Source organism: Spea bombifrons, chromosome 5, assembly GCF_027358695.1.
Source record: "Spea bombifrons isolate aSpeBom1 chromosome 5, aSpeBom1.2.pri, whole genome shotgun sequence".
Taxonomy (NCBI): Eukaryota; Metazoa; Chordata; class Amphibia; order Anura; family Pelobatidae; genus Spea; species Spea bombifrons.
The window spans coordinates 18,040,311-18,052,085 of NC_071091.1; the positions used below are offsets into that span (position 1 = coordinate 18,040,311).

The 11,775-nt window shown below is 41.5% G+C and overlaps 1 protein-coding gene and 1 pseudogene across 2 annotated transcripts; one reads left to right on the forward strand and one right to left on the reverse strand.

The window, feature by feature from the left end:
* The first annotated feature begins 2,888 nt into the window (after positions 1 to 2,888).
* C1GALT1 (core 1 synthase, glycoprotein-N-acetylgalactosamine 3-beta-galactosyltransferase 1) lies at positions 2,889 to 11,065 on the forward strand. 2 transcript variants are annotated; one of them, XM_053467446.1, is made up of 4 exons: positions 2,889 to 3,149; positions 3,248 to 3,490; positions 5,930 to 6,597; positions 9,454 to 11,065. In XM_053467446.1, exons 2-4 carry the CDS (start codon positions 3,265 to 3,267, stop codon positions 9,649 to 9,651), a joined length of 1,092 nt encoding a protein of 363 aa, XP_053323421.1. In that variant the 5' UTR covers positions 2,889 to 3,149; positions 3,248 to 3,264; the 3' UTR covers positions 9,652 to 11,065. The 2 variants fall into 2 exon arrangements, with proteins under 2 accessions (XP_053323421.1, XP_053323422.1); XM_053467447.1 differs by having other exon boundaries at positions 2,889 to 3,490.
* On the reverse strand, positions 4,136 to 4,315 carry LOC128498575 (uncharacterized; annotated as a pseudogene).
* Positions 11,066 to 11,775: the final 710 nt, after the last annotated feature.

Below are 11,775 nucleotides of genomic sequence, written 5' to 3' on the forward strand. Positions count from 1 at the left end.
TCCATGTTAATGTTCTCTGGGTGTTCTTGCTTATTGATTGATCTCCACGTGTACCAGACCTCGGCTTTTGTTCTTCTGACCTTGATCCTGCGCTGCCCGTCCCGACCTCGGCTTTTGTTGTTTGACCTTGATCCTGTGCTGCCTGTCCCGACCCCGGCTATTGTATTGACTGCGTTCCTGTGCTGCCTGCCTCGATCCCAGATTGTTTATCGGATATTCTCGCCATTCCTGCATCGTGGGTCCATCACCTGTGGTGCCTGATCCGGCGTAACATAGACTGCCACATTTTAGACATGTATGAGAGAACAGCATGTTTAATGGAACTGTAACTTTACTTGCTGTATATAACATTAAAAAGGACTGGGTGTCGGAACACTATTCAAACTCTTTTTTTTTTTTTTTTTTTTAATCCACTGATAATAACGGATATATACCTAAAATAAAAAAAAAATCTTCCACCATTAGTTAAACGAGATTCCCAAAGGTCAGTTTATATGATTGAGATGTAATTGTAGTTCTAAGACATTATACAAAGAACAAACTGGTAAATTAAAGAAAAAAAATATTCTACAAAAATAGACAAATTGAGGAAGTCCCAAGAGAAACTATTTAGGGATCAAAATCATATAAGTAGAGAAGATATTGAAAATATGCATTTTCTTTTCTTTCCCAATATGACACACACTCCTTTCAAATTGGAAATATTATTAAAAACAATTGGTCTATACTTTTAAAGCACACAGTCATGTACAAGGATCCTTCCAAGAACAGCAAAGAAGTATCACTCTACAAACTTTGCTGAGCGCCTCTTTTGCGTACACTCTGTGCAAGGAGGAGGCCTAATCCACACATAGTCTTAAACGTGGGATTATTTTGAATAGTATTCTAGCTACAGATCGAGAGCTTTAGGGTTTGTACACCAGCCCTATAATTTCTGCTGCCTCTAGGCTCTACTCATGATAGATGGGTGTGACAGATGGAAAGGGTGTTTCCTACAGCCTATGTAATGTGTATTTCTGACAATTCCACAAAAAGAGCTGTTTCCTGAACAATTAGTACTAGGAGGTATTTTCAATTCTTAAGTAGAAAATTAGAATCCATTAGAGACAATTTTAAACTAAATCAGGGTAGATATGTTCCACCATCAACATCAGATGCTTAAATGAGCATCTCAATAATTGTATGTCCACCAGATTTATGGTCAAACTATTAACCACCGTAGGAGTTTCACAGATAAACATTCTGCAGATGATGTGGCAGCTCTAGGGTTAATCAACCACTTTGTGCAACAGAAACCTATGGGTTTGGTCCTTCATGACAGATAGTAATACCAGGGAGTTGAAACAGCAACTCTACTTCCAACTCATGTTTCAGCAAAGAAAAACCTCTCTGATCATTCACAATCACGCATGATAAATGAATGTACAACCACGGCACAAACTGGCATACGGCCATGGACCTGGTCTACAAAAAGGAAGGTGTGGCAATATAGATTTAAAATTTTCCAAAGACTTTAATGTATTTTCATTACCAAAGTAGGACGTTCGTTCTGAACATATAATTGACAGCAATCAGGAAATCCAATATCTGTTTGTGGCCCGCACTACTCTCTGTTCCATGATGCTTATAAATCATTCATTCCTCACCGATTTGCTTGTACTTGTCTTCCTATTTTTTACCGTTCATGTCAATGAAATCCTTGCTTGTGTGTTGGCTTTTCCACAATATTTAGACCTTTCGGCGCCAACCACTTATATGATATGTGGTTGGCAGGTGGAGCCCAGGACAGAACCACGTATCTCATTCGAGGCAGCACTAAAGTGTTGTGAGACTTCTGTAGTGTAGTGGAGGCTACAGTTCATGAGCCCATTGGTAGCCATCTCGCAGTCAACAGAAATCAAAGAGAAAAGCCACACTAAAGGCAGTGCATGGAAGAAAACTTTTATTAGATTAGCCCATTGAGGAGAAAACCCAATATGGCTGCTTGATACCATGGTAACAGGCACTCAGGGGGGTAAAGATACAGTACGCTACCCGCCGATCTATTGTGAGATCAGCTGGCTAGCATGTTGGTAAAAAGACCCTTTCGTCTTCTACACCCCCTTGAGGACTTTCGTTGTCCTCCCTCTCAACTTATGGTGGGGTACACGTGGAAATGCCCCCGACACGGGCACTCCTGGCCGAGTCCCACAAGTGTAGTTCCCGGGTATGACCGCACCGCTGGATGCGGTATTTCTCTAATTTTGTGGTAAATTCATAGTCCTGTACTGCGGGGCTGGATGTGTGTGTCTACCTGCGTCTATCCAATCCCCTACTAATACTGCTGCTGCCTTCTGACCTTCCTTGCTGATGCATCAATTCATCCTTTATGACCCCAGAGGACCACGCAGCTATCATGTGTATTAATAGGCATGTGATGGCAGGAGTGCCCTTTTAACTTCATTGTTTCAGGTGTTGCATTATTATTCCTCCCCTTTATATATCTGGCCCTAGTTGTTTATTTGCTTTATTGTTGTTGATCGGCTCAGACAACCTCTCCTGGGGCGGGATATTGGATCGGATCGCATACTACGTGTAGTTGTATTGTTTGCTTGCTATACAGTGCACAGGGTTGTAGTTCCGTTCTACCAACAAACAATTGAATTTACAGCGTCATCATTTCCTTCTTCTACCGACCGACGTGAGTATTACGTCACGGCGCTATACAGGTTTTGAGCGCACTGTCCGGTCTGCGCAGGAAGCAGTGACAACGTGTATACCGCGCCTTGATAGTAACCCTTGCATAACCACAACGCAACAAGTACCCACTCCGCCCCGGTCTCACAGCAGATGACGCATGCGGCGCGGTGGCGTCATGCGCCGATGCCCACACTTAGGCCACGCCCACCTCTCCTGACAGGCTGGGCTTGATTGATGTCTCGAGCTGTTACCTGAGCGCGTTAACCTCTTCCTGTCTGGCAGACATAGTCCGATGGCAGGCGGGGTTTGCGCGCGCTCCCTCTGGTCGTCCTGTTTGAGGGACAGAGTCGAGTCCTGACGCTGACATACAGGCAGACCGGCGGCCAGCACCGGATAACGGACGTCAGGCTTCGCTCTCCTGACAGACTCTTCCAGCTCCGGCTTCCTGCAGGGGGCTGTCACCCCGCAATGTGAGCTGCGTGTAGTAGTGTACAGAGCGAATGGCCTGTGGCTCTCCGTGACAGTTCGGGACATACCCTGACCGCCTTTCGTTGTTATTCGTTCACAGGCTGGTTCCCTCGGGAAATGGCTCCGTCTAAGTCCGTGCTGAGTTTGGCCACCTTTATTTTCGGGTTGGCCATTGGCTTCATTTGCTGCTACGTGATCTTCAGCATCGTCCTGGAGCAGAGGGGCCAGAGCCAGCCCGAGATCCTTCACAATGACCCCCACTTCAGGCACGCAGAGCACGAAGCCGAGGCTGATGGGCTGGCCGGACAGATGGACTTCAATGCGGACACCAAACAGCATCACGGTAACCCAATGGCCTGTTCCTGGGTCAGGGCCAACATGGGGGGTCTCCCCTTCATAACTATGGGCTATGGAATTGGGCTTGAGGACACTCCTGTAATTCAAGCTATTGGGGACTGTAATTCCCATCATTTTTTTTTTTTTTTTTTATGGAAGCCCGAGGTGCGTGCTCCTTGGTGCCGCATTCTGTGCACAAGGCAGCAGAAGCCAGACTACAATACCGAGTTCCCTCACGGAGAACTCGGACAAATTCCAACCCCCCCCATGGGAGGGTCGGATCTTGAGTCTCACCCCGAAGAGTGAGACTCCTTGCTGGCCTTCTTGAAGAGAGGAAAGGGCCAGAAGGCTCCAATCCTCCTCCAGCAAAGTCCAGGCTTCACTGCCTCTTAAAAAGAAAACAGTGTCCAAAAACGAAGTGACAAAATCGTGTGCCATAGAATTGTGGGGGCCAAGCCGTGAATTTCGAAAACCGTGAATCAAAAGGGAAGTAAATTAATTGGCACTCGTGCAAAACGAAGTGAATTATATAAATAAAGAAAATAATTTAGGGACAAGCCATTTCTGGCCTGCCGGATTCAAAAATAATTCTCAACCCCAAGACCTGATGGTACATGGGGCCGAGTAGTGCTGGAAGGCCGCCAGTGGAAACGTGCGCTCACCGTGTGCAGTGGCGTGCAATACCACACACGGTGACTCCGGCATTTCTGCCAGGGCAATTTCACCTCGGGTTCCATTGCTTTCCCGAACCCTAAGGCCAGAGGATCAGTGTCATCTCCCCCCACCACAAGAGAGACTACACTTGATCTTAGCCAAAAGGCCGAGAAGCGGCCGAGCTGCTATTTCATCCTTAATAGGAGTCATCAGCATGAGATCACTGTAACCAGCCAAATGCCCCTGGGCCACAGTCACTGCAGTTCATCCGGAATCCTGCCCCGGGTTGGTCATTTGTTCACCCCAGGGCATAGCTGTGGGGACTGCCATCCACTAACTCCCTGACCATGAAACCGATACTCTCCCACACCTGGCTCAATACTGAGTGCCAGGGAAATGTAGAAACAGAATATCTGCCATCTAGTCTGGCTATTTTTCTTGATGTAGATACTCAGACCTTAAATAAGTCCCTGGTCTTGTCTTAGAATCAGGATAGCTGTATGCCTTTCCCATGCATATTTCAATTCCCTCGCTGTATTAGCCTCTACCATGTCTTCTGGGAGACTGTTTCATTTACATACCACCCTCCCTGTAAAGTAAAACCTTTATATCTAATCCTGTGATGCTCTGTTTACGACATCTTGTTCTAACCTTTCCCTTCCTTTGGAATAAACGTTCCGGTTTGTTAAATCCCTTTAAGAATTTACATACAAACTGCTGTACGTTGGTGCTGTGGAGCAACGCGAATGAATGAGATTAATTGAGGTCCCTTATGTATGATCATTGACACCAGATTTGGGTAGTGGATGAGTTTATTAGATTTCTCCCTGATGGCTTAAGTTTTGCTTAGAATGTGCGTGACACGGGATGCTGCTTTATCTGTAACTGATAATACAACAGAAGTGACCTTTGGTGCTGGGGAGATGAGACCGTCTAAGACGTGTTACACTCACTTTTTGTACTCAATTAACTTGTAATGAGAGAATTTCTGTTTTAGCTTGATAAGTTATCCGTGTCTAAATCGACGTGGTCATTCAAACGCCTCTACTGACGTAATGTTTTAGAAAGCAAAGTTACTTGGATTGTTGATGCTTTATATGATGTGTTGGATACAGATAGACACGCTTTAGTTTTTGGGTTAACATAAGTCAGATTTCCACTAATAACTTTAACACCTGAAGGTTGTATATTTGACTTGCTCACCAACATTTGGAATCATTTGTTGCCTCTTTATGTTACTAATGATTTGAACAAAAATGTGCGGTGAGTATCGGGGCGATATCAGAAGAGTTGGTGTTTCCAAAGACCGTTTGCGTGTCTCTAGGGGACATCTTGCTCTAAACTTTTGAACTTTTTTTGTACTTTAAAGGGACTTTCCTGCCATCACAGACCATGTGTGGTCTGTTTTTCATTTGCGTGTGTGTGTGGGGGGGGATTTTAAGAATCCTTCTATATGCATTTACCCTGGCCCCCCACCCCACGACCCATTTTTTGAGAGGGGGTATATATTTTAAACACTGGATAAAATGTTTTAATGGAATACGGGAAGTACTACATTTTATTTTTGATGATATTTGACAAACACCCTCTTTAGATTTATTAAAACTATAAAATAATTTTAACCCAGTGTTCTGTTCTTTCTGTTTTGATGAGATTGAAGCATTAGTTTAAGTTACACACACAGAGTACTCTAAAAGAAATGTAAGCTCCTTATAAGTTATAGCAAAGACTAACAAATGCATTTAATATACAACCTTATTAAATACCTATTATTATAAACCATTATTTTCAGATGAGGACACGCATGTAGCTGACGAGCTGTTCAACAAAGTGAGAATACTTTGTTGGGTCATGACTGGGCCTCAGAACCTGGAGAAGAAAACCAAACATGTTAAAGCCACTTGGGCCCAAAGGTGCAATAAGGTGTTATACATGAGTTCAGAAGAGAACAAAGAATTCCCCACGGTGGGGCTGGATACTAAGGAGGGCCGGGACCAGCTCTATTGGAAGACTATTAAAGCCTTTCAGTATGTGCACGAACATCACCTGGACGAAGCCGACTGGTTTATGAAAGCGGATGACGATACTTATGTTGTTCTCGACAATCTTCGATGGCTTTTGTCAAAGTACAGTCCAGAGGATCCGATTTATTTCGGGAGGCGCTTTAAGCCTTATGTGAAACAAGGCTACATGAGTGGAGGTGCTGGTTATGTGCTGAGTAAAGAAGCTTTAAAGAGGTTCGTTACCGCGTTTAAAGAAGAGAAATGTACACACAGTTCTTCGGTGGAAGATCTTGCCTTGGGGAAATGTATGGAGAACATTAATGTTAAGGCTGGGGATTCTAGAGATACCACTGGAAAGGAGACATTCCACCCTTTTGTCCCAGAGCATCATCTTATACAGGGGTACTTGCCAAGGACATTTTGGTACTGGAATTACAACTATTATCCCGCTATTGAGGTAAGTTAAACAATTTAAGATGCTTTCTTCTGACTGCTCTGTGTCTACAAGATGCTTACCTGAGCCTTCCGGCAGCAAAAGGTTCTAGTTGAAGAAATGTAATTGACTGGAACTAATCTGTTTTGGAATATACTCACTGGAAATGCTCAGAAAGTACATCTGTTGGCACTAGTCCTGCGTGTGATTTAGTAGATCACAACTCTAGCTGTTCTGCCAAATTGATTCCAAATGACAGAATGTAATCTATTCCCTGCACCTTCATGTTTATTTGTAAGTAGATAAGAGCCAGTGAAATTGATCATTATAGCCAGGGCCAGACTATCCCACGAGTCAGATAATGTAGTGCTAGTGCTCATGGCTATATCTAGCGCTATGTATATAAACTGAGGATGTGCCTAGGTATTTTATTAGCTTGCAAATTAAGCGTAACAGTAAAAAAAAAAATGGCTAGAGGGAACAAAGATTTGTGTCTTTTAAAAATTGTGACCTAAACTTTGCTCGTAGGACGTGAACTGCAAGTTAATGTTTCCCTTTGGTGGGAAGAAAGTGCCGTATTTAATAGCTTCTTTTAAAAATCTAATTAGAGCTTCAAACGTGAAACTAAAATAACAGGTCTCCTAAGTCTTCGTGGCTTCACATACTAGAAAACGCAACAATTACGTTTCAGACTGGTCAGTCTTGTTCATTCAGCATTAGAATTCTACTTATTGGGAGGATCTGTGAATTACTAGAAATTCCTTCTACTCCTAAGGAAAATCTTATATATTTTAAACTTTTTTTCTTTAGCTCTTGTTACATCGGTCATAAAAGCTGATTTTACACACTGAGCGCAGTATATTCTAACAGCCTCTATGAAAATAATCTCATTAATACATGTCATAGACAACGTTGGCCTCTTATACTAATGATTAGAAGATAAAATGTTTTTAGTTCTTACTTTGTAATTGCTGATTATACATATTAAACTACTACTGAGCCATCCAGGTAACTGCTGCCATAGCTGCTCTGTGGCTTTACGGACCCCCCCCCCAAGGCTGTGATCTGCGTGTATATAAATATTACCATATACTCCATAATAGTAAATACATAACTTTATACCTTGCTGTTCTTTTGTATACACACGACAGCGTCGCCATTTAAACATTTTTACAGCTGTATATCTGGGGATCATTATTTTTAGGTTAGGGTGACCGGACAGGGGAGGGTGTATGAATGAGTATGCGTGATTGAGGGAATGAATATTGTGAATGATTAATATCTGAATGAGTTTGTGTGTGATAGCATGGATGTGTAAGTGTGGGGGGCGTGGCACAGGGAGGCTGTATTGGCTGCTTGTGCATAATAAGGATTGTGATTGCTGTGTTAAATATATGAATGTTACAGCAATCACACTCCTATCATGCCCAGGCATACCAAGATTCCAGCATGTACTGGTTGCCTGGGCATGATACAAGTGTGATTGCTGTTAGCAAATATAATATTATTTTTATATATAGATATATATATCTATATATATATCTATATATATTTAATTTTTTAAAGGTGGGTGCATCTTTTTTGGTTTCTGCCAAGTGAATCCTGAATTTTCTTTTCAGTGCATCCCTAGTGTCAGTGTGGCAGCGCCTTGCCTGGTGTGTGTTTGAGGGTCGCTGTGGCAGAGCCTGTCCTGGAGTGTGTTTGGTTATCGGTTTCCTGGTACTTTATTTACTGTAAGAATAAACAGAACTATTTAATTTTTACTTATCCAGATATAAAATGCACTCCTGAATTTGTAGTCACTTCAGAAGACAAAACTTTCTAGGCCCAAAAATCAGTGAGAGGAAAAGTAAAGGTTTTGTGTTATTTACTCTATTCCAATCTGTATATCTTATTAAAAAGGATTAGTGGCAGTAAATTGTGGCTTCAGGCTTCCCGTGTATGATGACTTTTTCAGTGTACTGATTACTCCCAATCCCATCACATAAGATTCTATCCTATATTATCTGCCGAGCACTGATGTTCTCTTTATCCAGTACACATGAATGCAGAGTTTAGATTTGGTCTATTTGATTTATTTGCATGAAAAGGCCCAAAATCCTCTCCATCTGGCCAAAATTATTTTTTTTTATCTCATGAACAAAATGTGAGAAAAAAACGTATATATCATACAATCACTTCATAAACGCATACCGAATACACTGTGTGTATATATGTGTGTGTGTGTGTATATAAATGTATGAGAGTGTGTGTGTGTGTGTATATATGTATATTTATATATATATACATACATACATACATACATACTTAAAAATGTTCCCATTTGCCAATTAAAAAAAAACAAAAAGTCCCCGGATTTCATCTTAAAATCCGGTCACCTTATTTTAGGTGTTAGGCAAAATATAGAAGCACATATGTACACGTTGCATATGTACATCAATACTCTCTCCGTGGAGTTGTGGAAGCAGAATAGGTGGGTATGTGGGGTACGTGGCTTAAGTTTCCAACAGAAATTGTCACATTATTTTCTAACAACCTTCCTGGAAGAGAAGCTTATGTTGTGAAAGCATCTGTGCTCTTGTTTTCCTTCTCTTGTGCTTAGAACATACTCACTAGCAACGCCTCTAGGCTTCTCATTTTGAATATATTTATTTTTGTCTAATGACTACTTTTATAAAGAGAGATGTGCTGAATATCCACAGCTGTGTGTTGCGTGGTTTGTGTGATAAAATGTTAAATAGAATCTATGTGGCTTTGGGTATAAAGCGTTGCTTCACTGACATGAAAATTGTTGTGTTGAAAAACCTTAGTGTAATGTGGTGTTTTTTTCTTTCTGTTTTTATTTGTTGTTGATTTACTTATTGACTCTGTCTTTTCCAGGGCCCTGGCTGTTGCTCTGATCTGGCAATTTCCTTTCACTATGTGGACTCTTCGACCATGTACCAGTTGGAGTATCTGGTTCATCACCTCCGTCCTTATGGGTATAATTACAGGTATAACCCCGACTCTCCAAGCCGCCTTGCAGAGCAAAATGTGAAGGAAGCAGCTGACTCTAAGGATATAAAAAACAGTGTGTGAAACTCCTTGCACTTTATCAGAAAAGATCCCATGCACTGATTCTTCATATAAATGCCAGAGAAACACGGGGACCATTTACACTTATCGATTTCTGACTGATGGGGCTTTGTATCCACTGAATTTCCGTACGTGAATCCTTAAGCTGGTCTGTAACTAGACCTGTAATTACGTATTAAATATGCCAAAAAAGATTAAAAAACACATTATTCAGAACAATCGGATCTCATACACACCACTGACCTGTTGTGCACTGCTAAGGGCCAAACCTGCAAGCTGTTAGTGTTATTTTATATAAAACATCCCGTAGCTCTGCACTTAATGCTTCAAATGGATGTTCGTGTTGGTGATCTCTTTGGGGAGGAAAGACTGGATACGCACCTATTTATTCCGGGTTGTATTTATTAGCGCATGGAGACGTTGATATGAGCCGAATGCGGGCATTACAGATATTTTTCTATGAAGGTTTTAGTGGAAGTTGAAAGTTGAGTTCTTTGCAAACTGCGGGGGTTTATTTTTGTTGGCAAAACCCTTTTTTTCTTCTTCTTAGCTTCTCTGCTGCTGACATAGTCAGAACTTCTATTTGTGTGTAACGGTATAAGAGTGCCGATTCAGCTGTGCAGAATTATACTACGGCCGTGAAACCACCGCTACGATTTGGAGGCTTTCCGAAGCCACGACGCCCTAACAAAATACATTTTATTCCTTTAAATGGCTATTTTGGTCTAGAACCCTTCATGTTATTTCTTAAGGGGTCTTGTTATAAAATAAACATCTACTTGTAGATAACATTACATTTTCAGCTCCTGCTGCATGGGACATAAGTTCTCCCCGTGAACACCTGATCTTAGAACAGATTGTAAGAACTCTCCTAAAACTAGCAGCAAAGTGTTCCCGCAACCCAGTTAATCGCAAATTCCTCACAATAGATTAGATATATCCTACAATTTTTCAGTTCTCTTGCTTGGAGGAGAATCTTTAATATTTAATAAACCCCCGGTACATTCACAGTTCTTGGTTTATAATTAAACAATAGCAGTGACCTCATGTTAAACGTGGTGCTCTTGTGTCATATGAATTGAGCTGTAAAATTAACTCTTCGAAGTTGATAAAAGTTAATCATTTTTTAAAAAGGTTATAATTTGGCAGCGAGTCCTTATCAGTAGTAAAATGCTACAGATGCGCCTGCTCGGGATCAAGCTGTAAGTTCCATCTCTAGCTAAACCTTTTTTTTCTCTCTAATCCTTGGCATCATATCTAATTACCCAACTACTGACCATTTAAAAGTGCCATATATTTTTATAGCATTTATTGAACAGATAAATTGAAGGCTAAAAATGGCAGTAATATAATAAAAGAACATTTGTTTTAATTGAGTGTCATAGACGGTAAGCAAGAGGCTGCAAAAAAAAAACAACTTGAAGATGAATGTGTTTTTTGACTTGTGTGATATATATATATATATATATATATATATATATATATATATATATATATATATATATATATATATATAATATACACACTATCCTGTCTATATATACAGCACGGTATTTAATGAATATGTATTGTGCAGAAGAATCTCACCAAGGCTATTCAGAAAACATTGGGAAGTCATGGAGTTAAAACAAACTTTTTTTTGCAAACTTCTTGTTTAGTGAACGCAGGGCCGGCCCAAGACAAAATGCCGCCTGGGGCGAAGTTTAAAATGCCCCCCCCCATTATCTACCCTGGCGCCCCCTATTATCTACCCAGTCCTGCGGCGAGTCTCCCTGCTCGGTCTCGGAGCCGGCTCGCAGCTAGAGGGCTCGCAGAGGAGAGAGAGGGGCCCCGAGCAGGTACTGACAACTTGGTAAGCGAAAACCACTCGGCGCCCCTCTCTCTCTTCCGCTTTAAAAAAAAAAAAAAAAACAGGGCTTGGGGCGCCAAAGTTGCCCCACTCTGCTCCATTGTCGGGCTGGCCCTGAGTGAACAAAGACAGAGATGGTCCAAGTTGTGGCCTAGTAATACCGGATACTTAACGCCTAATGGAGTGTTGTCTCTTTTCTTCTGTGAATTAATACTTGACCTTTGAATTTCAAAGTAGCGGTTCTCGGTACAAAAATAAATAAGCTGTCTTGTTCTGAC